The sequence below is a fragment of the Ipomoea triloba genome, chromosome 14, assembly GCF_003576645.1.
Source record: "Ipomoea triloba cultivar NCNSP0323 chromosome 14, ASM357664v1".
In the NCBI taxonomy this organism is placed as follows: Eukaryota; Viridiplantae; Streptophyta; class Magnoliopsida; order Solanales; family Convolvulaceae; genus Ipomoea; species Ipomoea triloba.
The window spans coordinates 19,208,203-19,235,330 of record NC_044929.1 but is presented as its reverse complement, the minus strand read 5'-3'; the positions used below and the strand labels follow the sequence as shown (position 1 = coordinate 19,235,330).

The 27,128-nt window shown below is 34.9% G+C and overlaps 2 protein-coding genes across 7 annotated transcripts; both read right to left on the bottom strand.

Annotated features, from left to right (window-relative positions):
* Positions 1–1,878: 1,878 nt before the first annotated feature.
* LOC116005042 (glutamate receptor 1.3-like) lies at positions 1,879–6,538 on the bottom strand. Of its 4 annotated transcripts, XM_031245264.1 has the most exons (6): positions 6,110–6,538; positions 4,716–5,186; positions 3,886–4,632; positions 3,410–3,713; positions 2,930–3,294; positions 2,111–2,841 (listed from the first exon to the last, which is right to left on the bottom strand). In XM_031245264.1, the coding sequence occupies exons 3-6, from the start codon at positions 4,537–4,539 to the stop codon at positions 2,464–2,466; spliced, it is 1,701 nt and encodes a 566-aa protein (XP_031101124.1). In that variant the 5' UTR covers positions 4,540–4,632; positions 4,716–5,186; positions 6,110–6,538; the 3' UTR covers positions 2,111–2,463. The 4 variants fall into 4 exon arrangements, with proteins under 4 accessions (XP_031101125.1, XP_031101124.1, XP_031101126.1 ...); XM_031245265.1 differs by lacking the exons at positions 4,716–5,186; positions 6,110–6,538 and adding an exon at positions 1,879–1,949 and having other exon boundaries at positions 2,656–2,841; positions 3,886–4,683; XM_031245266.1 differs by lacking the exons at positions 4,716–5,186; positions 6,110–6,538 and having other exon boundaries at positions 2,111–2,515; positions 2,656–2,841; positions 3,886–4,683.
* Positions 6,539–12,728: 6,190 nt separating this feature from the next.
* Positions 12,729–22,137, bottom strand: LOC116004245 (glutamate receptor 2.2-like). Of its 3 annotated transcripts, XM_031244211.1 has the most exons (6): positions 21,876–22,137; positions 16,661–17,856; positions 15,870–16,173; positions 15,363–15,506; positions 15,243–15,283; positions 12,729–13,146 (listed from the first exon to the last, which is right to left on the bottom strand). In XM_031244211.1, the coding sequence occupies exons 1-6, from the start codon at positions 22,126–22,128 to the stop codon at positions 12,772–12,774; spliced, it is 2,313 nt and encodes a 770-aa protein (XP_031100071.1). In that variant the 5' UTR covers positions 22,129–22,137; the 3' UTR covers positions 12,729–12,771. The 3 variants fall into 3 exon arrangements, with proteins under 3 accessions (XP_031100071.1, XP_031100072.1, XP_031100070.1); XM_031244212.1 differs by having other exon boundaries at positions 15,142–15,506; positions 16,661–17,901; XM_031244210.1 differs by having other exon boundaries at positions 15,142–15,506.
* Between the last annotated feature and the right edge of the window lie 4,991 nt (positions 22,138–27,128).

The following is a 27,128-nucleotide window of genomic DNA, read 5'->3' as shown; positions in this document are numbered from 1 at the left end:
ATAGACGGTTACGATTCAGAACCGAAAAATAAAATAAAATAATTATTAAATTTAGTCTATTTTTAAATAAGAAATAAAATTATAAAAATAAATACGTAGTAAATAAATACATAAGTTTTGATTGGCGGTTTAAAATCGAAATTGGAACCGAACCGTACCGATTTATCAAAATAAGGGTTTGATTATTTTCACTATATATGACTGTGGTTAAGTTCCGATTTACGGTTCAACAATTATTTAATTTTAAAATTTTCGGTTCTGAATCGTAACCAGAACCGTCCATACTATTTCGATATGATTGCTACAGTGTTTGGTTAGGTTCGAACCGAATCGTGATCATCCATACATATAAATAATAATTTGTTGGAGAAGAAAAATAAATGAAATAATTATTTTTAAGCATAACAATGACAATTTAACATTTTAGGGGGGAAAAGTGCCACTTTAATAACACAGGGGGAAAAGTGCCATATACACATAACATAGGGGAAAAAGTGCCATTTTCCCATGAAGAAATTTCAAAAATAGTTACTGTTGCAACATTCATTAATCATGTATGTAAAATACTTATTGTGCATCCTTTAAATATATTATAACTAATATAAATTTACAATTTATTTCATTTTCTACACTCAACCTGCTTGGGTTAAAGATAAAATCAACATCAATCTTGACAACAAAAATAATTAGTATATAGAATATGGCCACTATTTAAAAATGTTTATGCACAAAGTAGCAACACATGAAACATGTAGGAAAAAACTACCACTGCCAAATATCAACATGCGCTTACAAGATTAAGAGTTTATAGTACAACTAAGATCCCAGACATATACACACACAACGAGGCAAATTCACAGCTTCCTACACTATAATCTTATTGCATGACGCTGCCCTCTATACTACCGCCAGTAATCCAATTGCACATGACACATTACCAATAAAAAAAAAAAACAAGTACTGAAGGTGAAGACAATGACAATGCTACCCAAAAGAAAATTAAAAAAACTTAGAGAAATTCAAACCAAAAGTAGTATTTATTTAGACTAAGTATTTAGACTAGCGTTTTTACAAAATTGCAAATATTTATTTTAATGACAATTATAATCAATATTTCATATATTATTTTATAATCATATACTTTGAATTACCTATTTAAATAAACAAATTTCAACATTCAATTACATATGCATGAACATCTCCATACAATCTTGCATTGATATACTTTGAACTACTTATATTTAAAAATAAACATTGGAATTATTCCATTCGCACAATGCGCGTGAAAAACTAGTATATATATGTCCACAATCAAGTGAGAACCTGTGGACAAATCCGAACAATTCATCTAGTAGATCTAACAGTTGAAAATAAACAATACTTTATAATATTTATGAAAATGATCTCGCTCATTTTAAAAATTTGCAATATTTATGGAAATGACTCCGCACATTTTTTACTTGATTTTCATCCATCAGATCTTGTTGAACAATAGTTTGGATTTGTCCACAATTCTCACTTGGGGAGTGATTCTCATATGATTAGGAACACACACACACACACGCATTAATGCCCAATGTTTATATTTAAATAAGTATTTCAAAGTATATCAATACAAGATTATATAGGAGAAGTTCATACATAAGTAATTGAATTTCGAATTTGTTTATTTAAATAGGTAATTCAAAGCATATAAATGCAAAATTAATACGGACCACAAAGTGGTCTGAGGGTGATAAGAAATCGTAACTCCGTAATAATACGAAGTACCTTTTCCGACCACCAAGTGGTTGGAACCACACGGACGCCAACTTCCTCATAGGACGAAATTTTCCGACGCTTTTATTTTTGTGGATAGTATTTCCAAAAATAGATGATTTCCAGCAGTGTACCATTACCAAATATTTCATTCTCATTCATTCTGATTCCATGGTTGAACCAAACGCGCCCTTAATTCAAATATCATATGTTTAAATTTCACATATATTACATTTGAAAGTATAAATGACATATTTGGCTCAAAAATTTAAATTTAGAAAACAAATGTAAATAATGATGCCAGTAAACATATTTTCTAAAATAGAAAATTCAAAAACTGAGGTAAATGGAAATACATGTTCGCATCATCGTAGTAAACAAGCAATTTGCTACAACTAATTAAATTTTTTCCCTATAAATTTTAACCTCTACTTAAAACTTTTTTCAATTCAAGAACTCGATTACATTCGAAAAATTATAAAACTTATTTGACAAATAACTTCTATTTACAGAGGGCTATTAGGACAGATGTATAATCCCTACACAGGCCATCTGGGATTTGTGGATAACAAGAATGAAATCCATGCCTGGGCAAGAAACAACCTCGAGGCTTAAGAACATTAGGATATATGACCCATAATGCTAATTAACCATCTATATGACAATTATTATAGGTTGATATATGGAGGTGGCCTGGTTTATGATTTATATATGGTTGTGGCTATTCTCATTGCGTCCCTCAATGATAAATTCCTTTCTGCAAAATAGGTACTTAATCATAAATGCCAACTTCCCACCTAAAGCAATTCTGAGAATATAGTGATAAACTGACAACTTATTACGAAGTACTAAACAAAGAAACATGGTAACAGCAATAGCTTTAGAGATCCCACTCACAAGAAATAGGCCTCTGAAGTTGTCAACATTTAGAGTCTTAATGTTAGAGCTCTCGCCGTCTTGAGTTAGCATAGACGGATGATTCTTAAACCATTTGTCCTCCAGCTCCGCGAGTTTTCCTTCTTCTCTAAGTCTAGCAATTGCTCGAGATATCTCAGGGACTAACGGCGATCCTTTCTGGAAAGCCTGTTTTAAAACAAAGGCGATATACTGATATACACATCCCATATAAACAATATTTTTTTGTATATGACTGTATAGAGGAGATACTTACAAAGCCAAAGCCATTTGTAGTTGGTGCAGTGCTGATGAGTGCATATTGAGATGGATACTTGGCAAGAAAACTCTTGATGTAAGGAATCTCATCAACTATACCTCCTATGGTCCCTTTGGAAAGAGCTTCATGGAATTCTTCAGGTGAATTGTAGCGAATAAGCCTACTTCCAGAAATATTCATGTTGTTAAAAATGATTCCTTCTTGGAATGAACGGTAACCTATATAGTCTCCCTTTGCAAGCCGAATTTGTTGTAACGTCAGAAGTGAACTCAGTGATGCGGTGTAGCTCGATGAAATTATGAGCACAACAAACATCCAGATGCTAACTATGAATCTTGACAGATTACTCTGTATTCGTTCCCCTGAAACAAAAGTAAAATGGCATGTATCTTAGCTCTGCATCCATTAAAATCATCTACAGACAACATGCTTTCAGTTTAAGAAAAAATAAATTAATGAGGTAAAAGTATAGCGTACTCTGAGCATAAACAAGAGTTGAAGCAGCAAACCACAAAGTTGTTCCAACTTGTTGAGCCAGTGAACCTTGGAAATCTTCATTCCTTTCGTGTTCGATTAGCCAAATGACTAAACCTGTCACAATGAAGGAAACAACAATAATTATCCATAAATCTGTCCTGAAAGGCTTTAAGAAGAACCATGCTCCTGCACTGCCCAAGCGTGCCACAGTTCCCACTCCAGCTTCAGTATAAGGCAATGTAAAGTCCACAAATGTAGATCTATTTGAGGTGATGGTTATGTCTCCCACGGCAGCATCAAAGTTCTAAGCACCAAAAATAATACATAGTTTAGTATTTTGATATTTACAAAAACTATGTTGAACAAAATAATACATAGTTTAGTATTTTGATATTTACAAACACTATGTTGAACTATTATGATCATTAACCATTAAAACCAATTAGACCCCAAAAGCATTAGGGAAGCAAGAATACCTTAAGGTAAGTCTGATGAAGAAGATCGCTGTAATGGGAATGACGCTTTCCTTTTTCATCCACAATCAGAAAAGGGATAAATTCAAAGGGTACTTCATACTCTAAACTCCCAATGGCAGCAAGGAACACATCAACAGAGAAACCCTCCACAATTGTTGTATTTGATTGAACAACATGATGGACATCAATGAATTCCTTAAACGCCTGCTGTATAGGCACACCAACTCTTATCTTTTTACCTGACCATTCTTTTGGGGTAGCTAAAGACGGCCCTGGCCAAATAATGGAATCAAGATCACCATGAAAACAATTATTTGGTTCATTTGAGGATGGATGAATGGTGAACCCACTATTTAGAGTCCAAAATCCAACTCTTCTCTCCCCTTGGCCCATGACATTAACAACTTCATATGCCTTTGAGCCTACTTCTCCATTCAGAAGTTTAAACTCACCAGCTAAACCGACAAATCTGCTATTCTTTACCTCCTTCAATACTAATGAGCCACCATCATCCGAAACACGAATACTTGTAAAATTTAGGAGGTCCTTGCATTCTTCTTTGGTTTGAGGGATTCGTTTCCCAACCTTTTCAATTGCCAGTGCCAGTGCCCATACTGCATCATATGCCCATATACCAAATACATTCAACTCCATAGACGCTTCTGTGTTAGACTGTCTAAGCCACTTCAAAGTGAAATTTTTAAGCTTTCCTGAAGCTGGAATGTAAGATTTGAATCCTAATGATCCCTGCATTGATTCAATAATAGCATCATTGAAGGTATGCAGGAAATTCATAGTTTTATCAGATACAATCCAAGCATAACCTTTACCCATCAATCCTAATCTTTTTGCATTTTCAAAAAGGAGAGGCGTCAAGGAAGCTGACAGGTGCACAATGAAAATTGAAGTCTCCATTTTCTTGAGCTTATTTAACTCTTCAATAATTTGATGTTCTTCAGTCGAAAGAGAAATGGAAGTCTTGTTAACCACACGTATGTCAATCTCTTGGAAGAAATCAATCAAACGGGAGAGATCTTTCATCCCATACTCAGTTTCATCATGTATAAGTATGACAGTCTTCCATTTAGCTCTTTCTATAAATGCAACAATGCCTTTGAGTCCCATATCCCCATCTTGAGATATTTGAACAAAATAAGGATATCCATTTGGGGACAGTAATGAAGAAAAGGAAAACATGGGAACTCTAGCTTTATGACTAAGCCTGGCAAAAAGTGTCACTTCATTCCACATTTCTGGTATTATAATTGCCCCCACCTTAACATTCTCCAAAAGGTCTACAACTGCAATGCAAAACAATAGTTAAATGCACTAAATTTTCTGCTATTGTATGTGACTTAGCATAAACAATAATTAAGTAATGCAACAATAATTAAATGGACTAAATTGTCTGCTATTGTATGTGACTTAGCATAAACAATAATTAAGTATTGCAGGGGGGGACTAAACTTTTCTGGAGTAAAAGCACTTGTAAAAAATTCAAGTTTTTATCTAAAGAACAATCCTTACTGTTAATAAAAGAGTATAGAGTATCTTATGAAACTGATCAAAAAGTAGTATCAAGATTTACTGGGAGGTTCTACCAATCAGGGCAATGCAAGGGATAAATATTCTCTGGTGCATTCTCTGCTAGAGTAAAGAACAGGGAAAAAGAAGAGAAAGATAAAATGGTTTTATTGAATGGGAAAGAGGCACAGGGCTGTCACTAAGACACCCTCCAACAAGAGTTTCAGGCTCTTGTCCAACTGCTATAGCTATAATATAATAGAACTTAAAATAGATGATTGGATGCCCTCTCTTCTAAAAGATAGTCCCTATTTAGTCTATTACTATATGTAAATCAATTACTGATTACATGAGTCAATCCCTAATTATCCGCTCCATAAAATATGGAAGAATTTACATAATTAGTCAATCCCTTATTCTATGCTTCCGTGAATTCTAGAATGATTATTTGATTACTTTGCTTTCCTGCTTGATTTGTATCAGTATAGAGTAGCTTATGAAACTGATCAAAAAGTAGTATCAAGATTTACTGGGAGGTTCTACCGCAATCAGGGCGATGCAAGGGATAAATATTCTATGGCGCATTTCGTCAAATAGTTGTCAAACTTGGTCATTTCATCCGACTCAACCAAACATTCAGCACAAATAATACATTTAAATACACTAATACATGAATGATATATGGATTTCACGTACTCACCATATGTAAAAGCAAGCAAAGGATCACTGGCGGAATTCCTTACGTGAAGATTAATCTTGGTGTTATAGTGAGCGTTTATGGCGTAAAAGTCATGAACAGCCATTTGAATACACTTCTTCACAACCTCTCCCATCGGAGACCGCTCATCCACAACCAAACCAACCCCAAATTTCGCTCCATGCGCTGCTTCACCACCAAAACTTAATGCAAATGACATAACGATCAAGAGGTGGATTGAAGTACTCATTGGAGCGATAAACAGTTCCTCCTCGACCACAAGTGTATATGAGAATGAGAAAACATTTCTTGAGAAGCAGCAGGCAGCAGGTAATATGTAAACATGTGTGTGAACACATTTGCATGTATATAGAAGATAATGTTCAAAGTTTCTTCTGGGAAATGCCTTGTAATGAATTAATGATGTTGATTGCTAGGCCGATGACGATGTCCGCCCTGAATTCAGGGGAAAAATATACTGATGTTTTAGAAATTATTTTGATTTAAAAAAAAAAAAAAAAAAAAAACTTTAGGACATTCTACTGCACTAATCTAAGTCCACACGACCCAGTCTCCAAGTCACCGCAGATGTAAACAATTGAATAGTACTCACTTTGTTCTATTTTATTAGTTTTGTTTATTATTTATTGGTTAAATTATTATTTTTTACTTATTTTATTTAATATTTTCTTTAAATTATTTTAAATTTTGATATTTTTTTGTATTTAATAGTAATTTTAATGTAATTTTGAAATATATAAATTTTATATACTAATACTAAACTTAATATTATTAAAAAAAAAACACTTTTCGTCCCTAAATTTAAGGTAATTGTATAATTCAGGCTATGTGTTGACGAAGAATTCCAACGTTTTCTTGATGACTAGTTATTTGTTTGGCTCTGTGGTGGGTAAGATACCGATTGTTGTTATTTCTTTAATAGTTTCATGTCAGTTCGTGTTTAGGGTAAATTCATGTTTTATGTTTAATAGTTTCAAAGTTTTAAATTTTGTTATGTCTGCGGTAAAGATTCGACTACCTCCATTATTTTTTATGTTGTTGTAAATTATTTAAGGAATAATAGAGAAATGTAAGACTTGTATAGAACTATTATACAAGCACTGAATTTAAACAATGCACTCTTTTAAAGTAAGGGTTACACTTGTGTGAGACCGTCTCACGGATCCTTATTCGTGAGACGGGTCGGGTCGGGTCAAAGCACCATGCAAATGTCATACTTATATGTGTAAATCTCACACTTATATGCTCAAATATAACACTAATCAAAAATACAATTTTTGTTACTTATAAGAGAAAAAGTAATACATTTTTCATAATAAGTAATGTTGACAAGTACCTCTCACTTATAAGGGCAAATATAATATTTTTGAGGAAAAATGTAATACTTTTAAACCGAAATGTAAAAGTATTGTATTTTCCCTTAAAAGTATTACATTTACCTAATAAGTAACAAAAATTTTATTTTCTGATTAGTATTACATTTGAGCATATAAGTATGACATTTGTGCATATAAGTGTTATATTTGCATCTTGACCCGACCCGACCCGTCTCATGGTGAGACGGTCTCACACAAGACGTGTTCTCTCGTCACCAATAACTCATAATTAGGTGACATAATAAGTCTTTTTTTTTTAACATTGCATAGTCATGAAATTGAAAAGAAATGAGTAAATACCCGTCTTGAAACTTTGATTAATTAAATTAGAAAAATTATGTCATCTCATTCTCGCTGTCCTCGTCTTTTACTCCTGGTCTTCATGTGCGTCAAAATATGCATCCGTCCTAAAGATGAGAACTGAATATTGTATTGATTCAATTGAACAATTACAATGATGAGGAATAGGAGATATATATACTAGGGGAGTCTCAGGTAGAGTAGGATAGCTAGTCCTAACGTGACTCAAACTCAGAGAGTCCTAATACTCCCCCTCAAGGGCAGGGTAAACTACTAACCTGAAGCTTGTCCCTAAGAAAAGAAAATCTAGGACTAGGCAAAGCTAGGCAAAGCTTTTGTAAAGATATCAGCTAATTGATCTTTTGTGGAAATAAAGTTAACCTGAATATCTCCATTGGCAACCCTATCTCTAACAAAGTGGTAGTCAATCTCCACGTGCTTAGTTCTTGCATGAAAAATTGGATTCGCACACATATAAGTAGCACCAAGATTGTCACACCATAATTTGGGAGTAAGGATGCCATCAATTTTGATCTCACGCAGCAAGGACATGATCCATATGACCTCAGCACAAACATCAGCCAAGGCTTTATACTCAGCTTCCGTGGATGATCTTGCAACTGTCTTCTGTTTCTTGCACACCCAAGATATAAGATTGGTGCCAAGAAACACTGCATACCCACTAGTAGATTTACGGTCCTCAGGACAACCAGCCCAGTCAGAATTAGAGAAAGCATGAAGCTCTCTAGAATTTGACTGAGTTACACGCAAGCCGAATGAGAGGGTGCCTTTGACATACCTGAGCACTCGTTTTAGCTGCTCCCAGTGAGACAATGTTGGAGCATGCATATGTTGACACAATTGATTGACCGCAAAGGATAAGTCTGGCCGTGTAATTGTGAGATACTGGAGAGCACCAGCCAAACTCCTGTATTTCGTTGGATCTTCATATGAATCTGAATTAAGCAATGGAGTTTTCGATGTAGAAATAGGAGTGGCGAGAGGTTTACAATCAGTCATTCCAGCCTGTTTCAAGATGTCTGACATGTACCGCTGCTGAGAAAGAATAACACCATTGCTAGTTTTGACTAGCTCAATTCCAAGAAAGAAACCAGGTTCACCAAGATCTCTAATTTTGAAAGCATTAGACAGTTTAGAGAGTAAATCAGACACTAGTAGCTCATCAGTCCCCATTACCAAAATGTCATCAACATATACTAAAAGATACACACATGCAGAACCACGAGAGTAATAGAATAATGACACATCAGTCTTTGAAGCTATAAACCCAACAGAGAGTAAAAAAGTATGCAGCCGATTAAACCAAGCTCGTGGAGCTTGCTTTAAGCCATATAAGGAACGCCTCAACAGACAAACGTGATCAGGTAATTGAGCATCAGCATACCCGGGTGGTTGACACATATAAACAGTCTCAGCCAAATCACCATTCAAAAATGCATTGTGTACGTCAAGCTGCCTAACCACCCAACCTGAGGAAATAGCCAAACTCAAAAGCAATCTAACTGTAGTGGGTTTCACAACCGGACTAAAGGTGTCAAAAAAGTCCTGACCAGGAACTCGATTAAACTCTTTCGCCACAAGTCTCGCCTTATGCCTCTCTATTGAACCATCAGCTTTACGTTTAGTACGAAAAACCCACTTACACCCAATCACATTCATACCTGGGCGAGGAGGAACTAGAACCAAAGTCTGATTGTGCAAAAGTGCATTGAACTCCAGATCCATTGCCTCTCGCCATTCAGAAAATTTAACTGCCTGAGTGTAGCAAGTGGGCTCGGTAGGACAGGCCTGAGCAGAGAGAGCCAAAAGTGGAGCCACAGACCGACTCCTCGTAGCCATTGCATGGGAGCGAACAGTCGGACGTGTGGACTTGCCACGGGGTCGTCCTCTTTGACGAGTAGGAGCAGCAGTGGTGGTGACAGGAGAATCAGCCTGAGCAGAATCAGCAAGAGAAGATGGCAATACCTGTAAAACCGATTCAGCCCACGGCTTCTGCACAGAGGGAGGAGATGGCACAGCAACCCTACTAACAAAGGGAAACACATTCTCGTCAAAGTGTACATGTCTGCAGATATAAATCTTATTAGTCATTAAGTCCATGCATCTGTACCCCCTAAAAGACTCAGGATAACCTAAGAAGACACAAGGAGATGACCGATACGACATTTTGTGACGATTATAAGGACGCAAGTGAGGATAACAAAGACAACCAAACACACGAAGAAAAGAGTATGAGGGAGAAGATTTATGTAACAATAAATGAGGACTGGAATTCTGCAAAACACTAGATGGCATTCTATTAATCAAGTAAACAGCAGTTTCAAAAGCAAAGTCCCAAAAACGAGATGGAACAGACGCACGAGCCATAAGAGTAAGACCAGTTTCGACAATATGCCTGTGCTTCCTCTCAACACGACCATTCTGTTCATGAGTGTAGGCACAGGATTGTCTATGATTAATCCCTAACTGAAAAAGAACAGTATGTAGCTTTTTGTATTCAGCTCCTAAGTCCGACTGAATAGCCTTAATTTTGCGATTAAATGACCGTTCAACTAAGGCACGAAACTTGTCAAAAATGGCATACAAGTCAGACTTCAATTTCATAGGATAATACCACGTGTAACGAGAATGGTCATCAACAAAAAGAACAAAATAATGATAACCAGAAGAAGACAAAACAGGAGCTGGTCCCCAAATATCAGTATAAATCAAATCAAGAATATTCGAACTAACAGAGTCTACACGTGGCAAAGGGAAACGAGTAGACTTGCCCAATTGACACGCAGAACACAAATAAGAAGTAGAACGATTATTGCGACTAGAACCACTAACAGAACAAAAAGGAAGAATACGATCTAAGACTCGTTGATGAGGATGTCCCAAACGATCATGCCATACGGAAGAGGAAGCACGGGACGAGATAAACGCACGGGGACTGTTTTTCGGAATGGGCAACGTGTAGAGACCACCGCAACTATTGCCGCGAAGAAGAATTGCCTTGGTTGCTATATCCTTCACAACAAAAAAGGATGGATGAAACTCAAAAAAGACTTTATTATCTTTTGCAAAGCGTTGCACAGATAAAAGAGAGGAAGACAAACCAGGAACATGTAAAATATCAGACATCCTAAATACTTTAGACGGGGTAGAAAAAGAAGCATGACCAGTATGACTAATAAGCAAACCTGTACCATCACCAACTCGAAGAGCATCACCACCAGTGTACTCTTCAGATGTAGAGAGCGCAGCAATATCAGGGGTCGCGTGATTTGTCGCCCCAGTGTCTGGAATCCAAAGATGCGAGTCAGACACAAGATTCGGCGCATCCTCAGCATATGTTAAATGAGCTTGGAGTCCACGGCCAATTAAAGAAAAACAGGCTGGTGCAAGATGGCCATAATTGGCATTGAGGCTGCCAATTACCACCACGTCGCCCACGTGACCTGCCACCGCCATGCGAGCCACGTCCACGCTGCACACCACCGCCCTGCTGCTGTTGGTCGGCGAAAACAGCACCGCCACGTGACTGATTCCCACCGCGGCGATTCGATCCGCCACGCCAAGACCGCGACCGACCTCCACTACCACGCTGGCCAACAAAAGCCGCAGCTGCAGGGGCTGGAACACTGCCATAGCTATCACCGGTAGCGAACTCATGCGAGCCAAGGAGATCGGCGAGTTCGGGAAGACGCACCGGCTGACCTCGAACATTCAAAGAGGCTACGATAGAGTGATATTCTGGACGTAAACCTCTGAAAATATACATATTCTGATCCTCCAAAGGAACCGCACGGCCAGCAAGAGCTAGATCTTCCACCATAACTTGCGCACGAGCAATGTAGTCGACGGCGGAGGCATCACCTTGGCGTATTGTTTGCAGCTGTCCAAGAATATGCATAATCCGAGCTTCACTGGAAGAAGCGAGAGCCTGCTCAAGCGCCAACCAGAGATCACGCGACGTAGTGCAACCAATTGCGAGGTACATAACTTCCGACGAAAGTGAAGAGATTAACATGCTAAGGACCGCCTGATCTTGGCGCACCCATGGAGCATGCAGCGGGTTGGGTAGAGCAGCAGCAGCGGAAGAGCCTTCAGAAACGGGAAGAAAACGATTAGGGCAAGAGTTCGTGCCATCAACGAAACCCATGAGGTCGTGCCCACGAAGAAACGGAATAACCTGCGTCCTCCAAAACAAGAAATTCTTGTTTGTTAGCTTAATGCTAACATAGTGATGCGCAGCAGACAGAGAAGCGGCTGCTGAAGAAACTGCAGAAGAAATAGCTACATCAGAAACGGTCCTTTCGGAAGAATTAACAGAGCCGTCATCCATTGGAAAATAAACCTAGGCTAGCTGATACCAGATGAGAACTGAATATTGTATTGATTCAATTGAACAATTACAATGATGAGGAATAGGAGATATATATACTAGGGGAGTCTCAGGTAGAGTAGGATAGCTAGTCCTAACGTGACTCAAACTCAGAGAGTCCTAATACTAAACACTAAAAAGTCTCCCTTCTTAATTAACTACCAGCTAAAAACATAAGACTTGACCATGACTTTCAAGCTTTATTAGGAATGTTACTCCCCTAAACATGAGGGGCTTCAAGTGAAATTATTTTACAAACAATATTTCATGCATGTATGAAATTTTGTATTGTCCACATTGATTTATTATCTCATTCACTCAATTTGTAATCAGGTTGCACAATTTACCTATATATGAACTCCCCTCAATAAATATAAAAAGTTATGACACTCGTCACAAATCATATCACTTGATACCAAAAAAAATGTTCAAATAACATTTCTCTTAGACGGGTTGCAGGGTTACTCTAGGGCGTAAGTCGATGTTTAATGAATTCTTCAAATTGAATTGAAGACTAAATTAAAAAGAACCCCAATTCAAAAAATGCTATTACTAGATGATAATTGTGGTTAATATAATTACACAGGAGATGTTGCATGGACACCATTGATGGTGTTTGGCTTTATAGGCAAGAGGAGTCTAAGCATGAATGCCAGGTTCCCCCTTGAAGCAATTCTGATAATACAGTTATAAATCCACAGCTTCTTGCAAAGCATATACCAAAGGAACACCATTACAGCAATGGCTTTAGAGATCCCACTCACCAGAAACAGGTACCTAAAGCTACCAACATCCAGAGTCTTGACATTTGGCCCATCACTCTCCTCAGGCAACAATGCTTCTTCTTCCTTGCGAAACCATTTGTCTTCCAGCTCCTTAAGTTTCCCTTCTTCTCTAAGCTGGGCAATTGCTCCTGAAAACTCGGCAACCAAGGGCGAACCCTTCTGAAATGCCTGTGTCGAGCTTAAACTTTTAGTTCAGGCAGAATGCATATATAGAAATTTCAATCTTAACTCAAAATCGATGGACTGGTCTGATAAGCTCGAAAAATTTTTAAGGTTATAGCCAAAAAAAATTTTAGCCCGATAAAAAATAATTTGATGAGTTTGATTGTCTAAATGAGTTAGTCCGAAATTTAGGGGGTGTATTCAATCATGACTTTCATAGAATTTTAAAGACTTTTATTAACTTTAAAAGTTTGGAGGTATTCAATTCAAACTTTTAGAGAGTATTTAAAAGTCATGCGGTATTCAATCAAGATTTTTAAAGAGTTTTTAAAAGTCATGTGGTACTCAATTAAAACTTTTAAAGAATCTTTAAAATTCATGTGGTATTCAAAAAGTTATGAATTTGTAAGGACTTTTTAATTTTAGAACTTCTGTAGACTTTTATATACTTTTCCTTCTCAAATATAAATAGTTGAAATCCAACCCCCAACCCCAAGATTTCAAAATTTTCTCTCTCTCTCTCTCTCTATTTAAACTCTATTTTTTTCTCCTTATTTAAAATTTTAAACTTTATAAACCTTATACCTAAATTCAATAAATTATTTTTTCTTCATTATCCTATATTTTCTACATACCTAAACTCTACCAATTTTTCTCTCTCTCCTAAACGTTACAATCTTCCTCTAAAAATTCAAAATAATATTATTTTTATTTCATTGTTGCTTGTATATTTTGATTTTTTTTCTATGAACATTTTATCCCTAACTTCTAAACTTTTTCTCCTAAATACATGAACAGAGTAAATTTTTTTTATCTATCACCGTCAACTTTTACTATATGTTTCATAATATTCATATGTTTATTCGTAATATATTTTTTCTTTTTTCTTTTTAACAACATGCTATTACGAATAGTGAACTATTGTTCGCAATAGCAATTTGAGGCTACAAAGAGAAACACCTTGTTGTTGTTAGCAGTCCCATATTGTTATTGCAAATAATAACTCTTTGCTTGATACCTAGCAGTATATCAAATATAATTTATATATATATTGTTAATTTTTTTTTATTTTATGCAACTAGTAATTATATATATTTTTTTAAATATTAATTGCTCAAGAAAAAGTAATTATATTTTTAAATATTTTATTTGAAAAATTCTATAACTATAAATTTTAGTGTTTAATATTGTTATGAACTGCTCATGAAAGTTTGTAAGGATGTATTCAATTTAGAATTTTAATGACTTTTGTAGACTTTTTAAAATAAAAAAGTTGATAAAAGTTTATGCAAGTTTTTTATACAGACTTTTATAGAGTCTTACAAAGTTTTAAAATGTTTTGAACGACTCTATGAAAATCTATAAAAGTTTATTAAAATCTATCATTTTAAAAGTTTTTAAAAATCTACAAAACTCATGATTGAATACACCCCCCTTAGTGGGTTAGTCTGAAGCACGAGCCACTTATGGATATTTTTTATTTCACAAGTGATGCAAAACGAAATATACAGAGAATTTATAAATAAGTTCATGTTTAGTAAAATTTATTAAATTTGTAAATAAAATTTTAATAAATTTACTACAAAATAAAATATTTTTATGAAAATAATTAATGAAAAATAAAAGAACTTATTACTTTATATAATTATTGTATTATAGTGAATATATTAATTATTTTTAGTTGAAAATGGAAAATTGGATTGATTGAACAATGCATAAGTCTATATTTATTAATATAAATGCGCTAATTTATTAAAATTAAAATTTTAGAATGTTAATTTGAAAATGTCAAAATTTTAGTTGAGTCTAGTTGATAAGTTCAACAGCTTGAAATTTTAAGGTTAAAACTAAGAATTTTAAACCCTACTAAAAAAATCCATAAGGCAATTGACTGCTATAGGACTAACTCGAAACCAACTGGGCTGACACGATTGACGTCCTTATGCATGTATGATTGTATGTCATATCAGTTATCATAGCATAGAAAGATAGGATGCTTACGAAACTAAAGCCATTTGTGGTTGATGTAGTTTTGATGAGTGCATATTGAGATGGATACTTGGCAAGGAAGCTCTTGATGTAAGGGATCTCATCAATTATACCTCCAATAGATCCATTTGACAAAGCTTCGTGGTAGTCTTCCCTGGAGTTATAACGAATGAGCCTAGTGTCTGCAAAATTAGTGTTGTTTAAGATGATTCCCTGTGAGAAGAAACGGTAACCTATGTAATCCCCCTTTGCAAGTTGGATCTGCTCAAGTGTCAGAAGTGAACTCAAAGTTGCAGTGTAGCTTGATGAGATTATGAACACAACTAGCATCCAGATGCATAGCACAAATTTTGAAAGATGGCTCAGCAATCTCTCTCCTGCAATTTTGAAATAAAGAATAGTCTTAAGTTGTCCGTAAGGACAGCCCAAGTGATAAGAGTGCTCTACCTACAATCGAGAGGTTGGAGGTTCGATCCTCAAACCATTGGGTTTGAGCCGGTCAGCTATAGGTAACCTAGGCTGGTTTACCTCCTTGTGGTTCTTTGCCGGCTAGGGTCACAAGGTGAGGAGAAAACCTTCTTAAAAGAAGAATAGTCTTAATTTTAGATTAGAGCTTATCAGTTTTGGATTAGTCGAACAAAAATTTTTCTATCTTAATCTTAACAATTTTTCAATCTTATCGGGTCATTCCATCAATTTCGCGCTAAGATTGACATCTGGGAAATCCGTGGCTTACTTACTCTGAGCATATACAAGAGTTGAGGAAGTGAACCACAAAATGGTTCCAATTTGTTGAGCTGGAGAACCCTGAAACTCTTCATTCCTTTCATGCTCAATAAGCCAAATGGTGAAACCTGTAATGATGAAGGAAATGGCAGTCACTATCCATAGATCTCTATCAAATGGCTTCAAGAAGAACCACTTTCCTGTATTGCCCAACCGCGCCACAGTTCCCACCCCAGGATCAGTGTAAGGCAAGGTGAAGTCCACATATGAAGATCTGTTTGATGTAAAAGTCGTGTCTCCCACCACAGCATCCAACTTCTACACCATCCAACAATTTATATCAATTTCTTTTTACTGACAAGAAAAATCATAACCACTACTCAAAAGTCTGTATGTGACTCTATATCAACTTGGGTTACTCATAGTTAAGTCACTCAAACCAAGAAAGTCAATAATCCAGGCATTACCATTGAGAGTTGAACTAAAGGTTTGCATAGGACCACAAAAACATAAATCAGCCTAGGTTACTCATGACTGACCGACTCAAACCAAGAAAGCCAATAGACCGCCAGTTGGGTGTCGAACTAAGGGTCTACATAGGACTAAGGAGGTAAACCAATCTAAGTTGTATATAGCTAACTGGTTCAAACCATGAAAGCCAATAGGTCACTTAGCTTCCACTAAAAATCAAACTTGTATTTACCAAGTCAACAGGATGATCAATTTGGCAATGATATCAATTTAAGAAGAAGAAGAGGAAGAAGCTAAGTACATTGAATCAATAGCATATTCAAGAACTACATACCTGAAGGTGTATCTGATAAATCAGATCATTGTAATTTCCTTGGCTTGGCTCATTATCATCCAAAACCACAAACCGGATGAAATCATATGGCACTTCATACCCTAAGCTGCTAATGGCAGCATCAAACACATCCACACAAAAACCAGTGGCAGTGGTCTTACCAGTCTGGTTATCTCGACTGACTGCAATGAATTCATTGAACCCCTTCTTCACTGGTACCCCAATTCTTAGTCTTCTAATCTGGGTGTCTTTTGGTGTGCCTAAAGATGGCCCCGGCCAAATAATGGAATCAATATTCTTCTCGGGGAAGCCCGAAACATTGGTCCAAAACCCAACTCTTTTTTCTCCCGGGCCTATCACATTAACTACTTCAAATGTCTTGGACACAAGTTTGCCATCCAGAAGCTCAAACTGACCACTTAACCCTGCAAATTTGCTGTGCAGAACTTTATTCAGAACAAGTGAATCACTGATATTAGCAGACTCTCTAATGGCCTTTCCCAGTGCCCATACAGCATCATATGCCCAGATTCCAAACACACTTAACTCCATTTCAGCTTCTTTTTTCCACCTCAAAGCAAAATCTTGAAGCTTAGGGGACTTTGGAACATAAGATTTGAATCCCACTGCTCCCTGCATTGATTCAATGGCTTCAGAATCCAATGTATGGAACAAATCCATTGTCTTATCTGTTACTACCCAAGCATAGCCTGCTGCCATCAGTCCTAAAGTCTTGGCACTCTGGAAAAGGCGGGCCGCGAGAGGAGCTGACAGATGCACAATGAAGATTGATGTCTGCATTTTCTTGAGCTTGTTGAGCTCTTCTTCGATAATTCGATTGTCCTCGGTGAGGGGGGAGAGGGTGCTCACATGAACCACACGCACATTGTGTTCTTGAAGAGTGTTGAGCAGATAGGATAGGGATTTCGTGGCGTCGCCAGCAGGGTGATCATGGATGATTATCACATTCTTCCATTTAACTGATGCTAAAAATGCAGTGACCCCTTTGAGGCCTGTGCTCTCATCTTCTGAAACTTGGATCAAATAAGGATGTTGCGTCGAGGATTGTAGTGGAGAAAAGGAAAAGACAGGAACTTTAGCTTTATCACCCAGGATTGCCAGGAGGGTTGCCTCACTTGATGTTTCTGGCATTATAAAGATTGCTTGTACTTTGTTGTTCTCCACAAGATCTTGGGCTGCATTGTGGAGGCATTAAACTTCTTCAATACAATGTTGTATAACTGCAAAACAACCTTAATTATGTATGGTACAAAAGGTTCTTAAATCTTAATTCGACTCCTCAGGGATTGTCTCTTTTTGAGGCCGGCCATCTAGATTTACCCCTTTATAATCATTTGCCGGTTAAGGTCACAAAGCCACTTTCAATAGTGGCATGAGATTTCTCATAAATTAAACAAACAAACTTGGTTGGGATGAGTAGCCGTGCAGTGCACTCATATTCCTTAAGGACTCGTTTGGTTCGCGGAAAATATTTTAAGGGAAGTGGAATTGAAATTCCATGGAAAAGTAATTACTAGGAAAATGAATTTCATTGTTTGGTTGGTTAAAAAATAATTACTAGGAATACTAATTCCGTTGTTTGGTTGGATTTAGAATTGTAAGGAATAACGAGTATAAAGACCTATATGTCCCCCTACAAATTAATAAAATAATAATAATTAGGAAAGAACACAATGGGTAAATTTGTCCAATCATACCAATTTTTCTTCCCATCCTCCATGGAAAACAAAATCCTTGATCCAACCAAGGATTTTGTTTTCCTCAAATTTGAGGAATTCATTTTCCATTGGAAAATGAATTCCATAAACCAAACATCACAAAACAATATTTTCCTCCACTTTAAGGAAAACAACTTCCATGGAAAAAATTTTCCACCCAACCAAACATACCCTAAAAGAGATCGGGATGGAGTTCAAACCTCTTCTTCCCCCCAAGATTAATCTGAATATGGTACTGATTAAAAACTTCATGGTCTGACAAATATCCAAACCTAATTAGTGAATAATTAACTTGGTAAGCAACCTAGATTAGAGTTACAAAGCCGACTTCACTCAAAATGTACTTTTAGATAGTCGTACGTCTAGGCTGGGCTTACTATATTATCAACCTATTAATATGTCCATTATTATATTTAATATTGAAAAAAAAAATCTTTTAAAATATATACTGTTTTAAAATGAAATTATTCTTAGTCTAAAAAGTTTAATTACTCGAATATTCTTTCTTTTTAGGTGTTGTTGATATTATTACTTGATATAAATAATAACTTTGAGCGATCATTTATGAAATGTGAAGGAATAAATTAAACTATTATTTAATAAATAATACTAAACTTGAAAAAGATAATTTCAATTTGGAAAGATATATTTTAGATTTAAAAAAAAAATTAATACACATGCTAACAAGTTAATATATAGTGTAATGTATTGGTTAACATTTTTATTAATTATATAAGTAACTTGAGTTGGACATGACATCAAGATGTGATAGATTATATAATTTGTAGTCAATTAAATGATACGACAAAAAGTATGTAACACCTTTATTTGACAAAGAAATTTTTAGTGAATATATAATAATTTTCTATAATTTAACAAGTATTACAAAGTATATTTTAACATACAAAAATAAGTACTCGTATTATATTGTAACTATTAATTCATTCAAATTTATAATTTCTTTAAAAATATAAGATTTTTGTCACCTCTACGGCTCTACTAGTATTTATTTAATCCAAGTTTTTTGGGTCTTACGTTTTCTTTGTGTGTGTGTGTGTTTTTTTTTCTTTTAAATAATTTAGAAAAATCACTAAACAATGTCCACCACAAGAGAATTGTGATTTTTTTTGTCAACGGTTTATGTCCAATCAAAATGGATTGAAAATGTCATCAACTTTCCATAGATTATTATAAATTGGACGATTTGTTTTGTCCATGCTATTGTAGAAGGTGAAAGGAAATTATGAAATAAATTTAAAAAAAAAAAAAAAGTCGGCATGGAAATTCGAATAAAAAGTCCACTTTAATGGATGGAAATTCGAATAAAAAGTCCACTTTAATGGATGGAAATTCGATGAAAAAATTTTAATCATTTTTTCGTCCACTTTAATGGATGGAAATTCGAATAAAAAGTCGGCGATTTTTATGGACAAAATTCAAAAGTCGAAAAACAAATGAAAATTTTTGGATTGACTAATTTTTTTGGGATAAAGTACAAATAAGTCATCGTACTATTTGGGAACAAGCAATTAGGCCATCGAACTCGAATAACCCTCAAATAAGCATCCGAACTCGGAAAAACAAAGCAATTAAACCATTGAAATCGGAAAAAGAGCAATTAAGCCATTTTTAAAATTTCCGGCGATCATTTCCAGCGACTGGCAGCAATTTCCAGCGACCAGCGACGACTCGGTTGTCACCGGTCGCCGGAAATTGCCGTTGTCGCCAGAAATTTTAAAAATGGCCTAATTGCTCATTTTTCCCGATTTCAGTGGTTTAATTGCTTTGTTTTTTCGAGTTCGAGGGCTTACTTGGAGGTTATTTGAGTTCGATAGCCTAATTACTTGTTCCAAAATAGTACGATAGCTTATTTGTACTTTATCCCAAAAATTTTTAATCATTTTTTCGTCCACTTTAATGCATGGAAATTCGAATAAAAAGTCGGCAATTTTTTATGGACAAAATTCAAAAATCGAAAAACAAATGAAAATTTTTGAATTGACTTTTTTTTTTTTTTTGTGGCTAGAGAAATTTGCGGTTACTAATGAAATGTGCTTGGGTAAATTTCATTAGATAAATCATACTAGAAGAATTTTATGCCACAAACTCAATTAATTAAAGAATTGGCAAGAATTGAACTAATACAATGGACAAATTAAAATAATGCTCAGTCACTTAATCACTCTTTTTGAGACGACTTTCATGTTCAATAGTTTGAGTTCTACTATGTTTACTCCTAATTTTTACTCTCTCAACTTTACTTTGTGATCGTGTGACGGGCACCGATAATTTTTTTTTTTTTTTCATGTAGGCTCCATTACAAGTGTCCACATCAAGATTTTGATGAGTTTGAGAGTAAAAGTTACTGTAGAGGATGAAAGTACAAATAAGTCATGTTTGGTAAAATAACTTATAACAATTTTGACTTGTTTGACTTGACCAAACAACCAATATAAGTGTTTGGTTAATAAGTTTTTTTAACAACTTATTGTTTCAAAATGTTAAAATTTAAAAAACTGCTTAAAGCAAATTTTTCGATAAGTTCTTTTGAGAAAATAAATTATTTTCTCCAAAACATCCCCAATATTTTTTTTTAAAAAAAAACAACGAGACTGTGTAGACAGGTTCATCATTTCCGTTTGTCAGTCCCATTACTCTCATTGTCTCTTCATGGTATTAGACAATGCAGTGTTTGAGCCCGTTGAGAGAACTCATAAGCCCATTACCTAGTATCATGAAGGTAATTAACAACGGGACATGCGATTATCATTAGTGTTCACGGGTTTCCTAAGTCCGTGAACATATGTTTATATTGTGTGTGTATATATATATATATATATATATATATATATATATATATATATATATATATATATATATATATATTCTATAACAATAATAATAATAGCATTATTATTATTATTATAAGTTAAAATAATATAATGCACTCATACTCTTAAAGATCATTTTACATGTAATTAGCTATCAATTAACAATTTATTTTTTAAACATTTTTTTAGAACTAACTAATACTATGAGCTAGTCAACCGCTAACCGCTATCAACTAAATCAATCCGCTATGGCCCTGTTTGGTAAATAGTTGTTGGCTGATTGGGTTGGCTGTTTGAGTTAAAAGTTATGATTTGTTAATAACATTAGCTTATTGTAAAAAGTTGTTTGATAGATTGGCTGTTAGCTAATAGCTGTTTGGTATAATTTTTTTCTCAAAAAGCTAATTGAAAAGGCTGCTTTGAGTAGCCTTTTGAATTTTAGTATTTTAAAGTTACAAAAAGCTTATTAACCAAACAACTAATAGTGATCAAATAAGCCAAATTTGGCTGATAGGCTAATTATTTACAAAACATGGCCTATAGCTAATAGTTATTTGCCAAACACCCCATAATATTTTCCACAGTTTATACATACATACGAAGAAGCTAAGAAAGAGGAGTATGCAAATTAAAATTTAAACTGACCGGCGGTAAGAGCAAGCAAAGGGTCGCCTTCAGAATTCCTAACGTGAAGATGAATCCTCGTCCCATTAAGGCGCTCATTATAATCGGAAACCGCCATTGTCACACAGCTCCGAACAACCTTCCCCATCGCCGATCCCTCGTCCACCACCACTCCGACGTTAAAATTTTCCCCCGGCACCGGCGGTCGGAATGCCGCACGCGACGACGTAAACTCACCAAACAACAGAAATATAATCAAAGAATAAATATTCATATTACATGTCCTCATTCCTCCTGCCGTTCAGACAATCATCAGTTTCAATCCTATATATATATGATAGATAGATACGAAGTTGAATGACTAATTCATACAGAATTTACTATGAAGCTTCCATAAGATATGGAAGTCGTTAATTGCTGTCATGACGTGGACGTTAAGCAATGCCGTGTAATTACTTTGTTGCCCCCGAAGACTTTGGCCATTGACCAATAGCGGTTGAAAGTCTTCGATTGTGCTTTTTAAAATTATGAAGACTTCAAAAAAATTATGAAGAATTCCAACATTTAAAGCGACTAATAATAATAATTAATGAAATCTTAGGTTTATCCGTTTATGCTAACTTGTGAATTATCGAATCCAAGAATTTAAGTCTTAGGTTTTCTAAATATATATTCCTTTTCAAAGAAATTACTGCGCAATTTCCCCATATGTAATCATGTATAGTGATGTGTGTGGATAATGGCCGGTTATGAACGACTACATTCGCTATATGATATATGGTTGCTGGGTATATAATATATTACATAAATATTTAATTCAACTATCATTTTAAATTTTAGTTGAGGCAAAAGAAATCATTTTTTTAGTTGAAACAAAATACATCCTTCAATTCATTTATAATTTTTAGACTAATTAACTCAGTACATTGTGGTCGATCTAGTGACACGAAGTGACTCTTCCATATGAGAGGTTATGCGTTTGAGTTTCAGTAGGAGCGGTATTCACTCTTTGTGATACAGTAGGTTGAAAAAGTAGTTACAGATATTAAAAAAAACGTATAATGATATAACTAAGTCAAAATTCTAAAGAAAAACGTCAAATATACCCTTGAATTTTTCATGAAAGATCAATTAAAACGTTGAACTTTTAAAAAGTACAATTAAATACGGAGTACATAAACTAGCCTACATGGCATATTATTTGAAAAAATATTAATATTTGTCTCACCAAATAAGCATATGTAAAAAAAAAAAGCAAAAAGTAAAAATAAAAATCATATTATAAAATAAGCGGCCATAATTTACTTCACCCATTTTTTCTCTCTCTAGCGTGTTCTTCCCTAATACGTAGTGAAATATTGGATTATTACAGCGTAAAGTTAAATATAAATATATGTCAATTAGGAGGGAATTAGAATTGAGAATAAATTATTCAATTTTGCCTAGTCGTTAAAATGGTTGCGGAAATGCATGGAAATTACATAGCTATGCTTCGACGTAAGAGAATGACTTAGAGAAGTATGGAGTGCACGTACGTTACATTGAATTGACATTTTTTCTTTCGGTATTTGATTTACGGACCCTAAAGTACAATGGACCATAAGTACCAGGTGTGATTTTAATGAAGTTCGCCTTCTAATTTTAACTGAAAAAAATCACAATTTTACAAGTGGGTAAATCAACTTAGGTTCAATAAGTTGTGAAATCTTGTAATTACAAAACTAATTGTCTAATCAATTCAGTTGCAATAACTAATATTATATACGAAGTAATGAATATTTTCACTAGCTAATTTTATATTAAGACTAAAATTTTGAAAAAAAAATCATAAATTGTAAATTAATTATAGTTTGAAAAACAATCATCTTTAGTAATATGTATAATATAATAATGATAATAATCATATTATTTGTGAAAGGGGTAAAATTTAATTTTTGTTATTTAATAATTGACATAGTTTTTTTCTTTTGTTATATTTAGAAATACTTATCATTAAACATATAGTTAGATATGTAAGAAAAATTCCATCCTTGTATTTTTTTTGTTTGGGTGCGTAGGAGCCAGGAGGGGTCAAGAGGCCCCGGGACCCTTGTATTTTTATGAAACACCAATTTTACTTCCTTAGTTTTTATATGTGAGTGTTATTATATTAACGTTCTATTTCTTCATAAGGTGACAGTTTTAATTTGATCCTTTTCGTAAAGTGTCAGTTTTGATTTATCAAGCTGTTTTTTTTTTTTTTTTTTTTTGTTGAATACTACTAACTCTATTAGAATGCAGTATCTGTTCATAACTACTTTCACAACCTATTAAAGCACAAGAGTCAGTATTGCCTCCACTGAGGCTTGAACCCACTACCTCCCGTATAAATGGAAGGGTTTGATGCCATTGGATTACAAGGTCCTTGGCATTTATCAAGCTGTTAACACACACACACCAAAAAAAAAAAAAAAAAGGTTAATGGTTCAAATGTGTGAATTACAATTCTATCCCTATATTAATTAATGGGCTTCACACATGTAATATACATAGTAAATGTGGAGGACGGCAAATTATTGCATGGACCATGGTCCACACAGCTGTGTGGACCAAAAATAAAAAGTACATTATTTTTATATTGAAGGTACATTATTTTTGTACTGTAGGTACATTATTTGACAGTATATATCAAATAATGTACCTTCAGTACAAAAATAATGTACCTACAGTATAAAAATAATGAACTTTTTATTTCTGTCCATGGTCCATGCAATAATGATTGGTGAAGGACTTTAATGGTCTCTTTATAAGGGACCAAAAGCCCCAACTTTAAATAAAAAAATGAAATATCAATAATGTTTAAGTCAACAATTGAAGATCAAAAATTGTTATTTTGTATAAATATAGAAACGAAACACTTTATATATATGCATAGCATTATCAAAACATTCATGTTGTAGGAATTGAAGGAAAATTCGTGTAATCTCATTGGTGAGTCAAATTCTGCCCTAAGCTACAAACGGACAAATCTCCTAATTGACCATACCAACCTAGCTATGTACGTATACAACTTTTTTTTTTTTTTTTTTTTTTTGGGATCAAATGGAGGGGTACTACCACAGAAGTCACGCATCTTCGTTAGCAGGGAGCCGGTAGCATCGCGCTTTCGGAAGAACTTGAACGCCGTTCTAATTGGCCTCGAGAAGATCCTAAAACCACCCTCGAGCTCACACGTCATTTTCGCAAAAGAGTCGGCCACCCCGATTTGTTCGCGATAGACATGCTCTATCCTATTATTGCAATCGCCTTTAATCATATCCTTACATCTCTCCACTAGGTTTAGGAGTGGACTTCTAACATCGCTTTGTTACACGCCTTTCATGTACATACACAATTTGAGTTGACATTCATTCTTAGAGCAAGATTATTATTATTATTATTATTATTATTTTAGGGGACGGGGTTGTAGCATTTTAGAGCTAAGCAGATAAAGGGTATGTATAAAAATAAAAATAAAAATAATAAATAAAAAAACTTAGGGTGATCTCTAGTGATGCGTTCACTAGCTTGCATTGCAAATTGGTCTACATGAGCGGGCTTTTTTTTTTTTGGCTAAAGTGTCATCCCGCACCATGAACTATATCCGATTATTCATCCCGCACCCTGACCTTTCATAAGGTATATATCGAGCCACAAACTAAATATTTTTTTTCACCTAGAACTTTTTACAGGTTTTCTGGTCTTCCTGATGACGTGGCGCTGGTTTTTGATTGATGTGGCATTTTTCTTATGTCCATGTAAGCATATTTATATATTTTAAAAAAAAATCGGACAGAATTACACCCAGTTACTGACGACGACGAACTCATTTTCTGCGTGTTCAAAAATTGAAGTGAAACAGCGAAACCTATTTTTTTTCCCAATGTACCCAACAATCCCTTCCTGCGAGCCAGCTACCAAAACAGTTTCTTGCAAAATTTCCCAAGAGCAGGAGATTTTCTAGAACACCAAATAGTCATCCATCCAAAATTTTCAGGAGGAGTTTTTTCCACTTTTGGTCCTATGATTTTAGTGTTTTCGTCAATTTAGGTACACGACTTTCATTTTGCCACTTTTAGTCCTTGACTTTAATTTTTTTTGTCACTTTTAGTCCTTGACTTTGATTTTTTTCCACTTGTAGTCCTTTCGGTCATCCGAGTGACAACTTTTAATCGAAATCAACAAATTGTTGTGCCATTAAGGATAAATAACGTTTAATTTATTTAGAGATTTATCAATAGACAATTTTACACTTAATGAAACAACATTTTATTGATTCCGATTAAAAGTTGTTGCTTAAAAAGCGAAGCAGAACAAGCAAATAACGTTTCTTTTTTTCTATTTTTTATCTGATTTTATTTATAAATATATTTAGAACTTTATCAAAATACACTCTTACCCTTAATGGCATAACAATTTGTTGACTTCGATTAAAAGTTGTCGCTCGAATGGCCGAAAGGACTAAAAGTGGAAAAAAAATCAAAGTCAAAGACTAAAAGTGACAAAAAAATTAAAGTGAATGACTAAAAGTGGCAAAATGAGAGTCGTGTACCTAAATTGACGAAAACACTAAAGTCATAGGATCAAAAGTGAAAAAAACTCTTTTCAGGAGCAATCTTTACTTTAATTTCAAGAACACTCAGGAATTTAGTTTGGGTAAATAGGAAATTATGATTCGTGTTGGTTTGTAATACAAGCATCTCATAAATATAGCACAACTCTTACAGACTTCCAAGAATCCAAGTCACTGAAATGAAAAATCAAAACCTTAAATTTTTTATTGGCATCTTTATCAGGAAAATGATCCCACTAATATCCCAGATTCCCATCAGGTATAAATGCAAAGAGAAGACAATTAATTCCAGTTGCAGAAAATCAGACTTCATTTTTGGGAGGAAGCGTTGTTTCAATTGAGGATTTGGGGGGAACTAGGGTTTGGGGGAAGCGTTTTTCTACTTCTCCATCTTCCGCCGCGGCTGCTGCGACCTTGGTTTTTGCAACGTCACTTCCCGGCCGAACGGCAAGAATCTCCGGCCGCCGAAGGAGGGGGAAATCTCAGCGCTCCCCCGCCTCTGTTACAACCAATGTCGGTCAAGCTGCCGCTACTGTTCTTATTGCTGCCACCAGCGGCGACGGCAGATTTAATTTCTTTGATTTCTTTATCATCTTTGTTGAGACCCAGAAAGGCTCTCTCCTTTTCCGGCTCTGGTTTTTTTTTTTTTTTTAATATATATATATATATATATATATATATAT

What these genes read in the sequence shown, in the direction of transcription:
- LOC116005042 (XM_031245263.1), bottom strand. Translation starts at nt 4,680, where the DNA reads ATGAATTTCCTGCATACCTTCAATGATGCTATTATTGAATCAATGCAG. An exon ending in TTCATCAGACTTACCTTAAG is followed by an intron (nt 3,714 to 3,885) that starts GTATTCTTGCTT and finishes TTTGGTGCTTAG; the next exon opens with AACTTTGATGCTGCCGTGGG. An exon ending in CTACAAATGGCTTTGGCTTT is followed by an intron (nt 2,842 to 2,929) that starts GTAAGTATCTCC and finishes GTTTTAAAACAG; the next exon opens with GCTTTCCAGAAAGGATCGCC.
- LOC116004245 (XM_031244210.1), bottom strand. Translation starts at nt 22,128, where the DNA reads ATGAATATTTATTCTTTGATTATATTTCTGTTGTTTGGTGAGTTTACG. An exon ending in TTTGCTTGCTCTTACCGCCG is followed by an intron (nt 17,857 to 21,875) that starts GTCAGTTTAAAT and finishes TCCACAATGCAG; the next exon opens with CCCAAGATCTTGTGGAGAAC. An exon ending in TTTATCAGATACACCTTCAG is followed by an intron (nt 16,174 to 16,660) that starts GTATGTAGTTCT and finishes TGGATGGTGTAG; the next exon opens with AAGTTGGATGCTGTGGTGGG.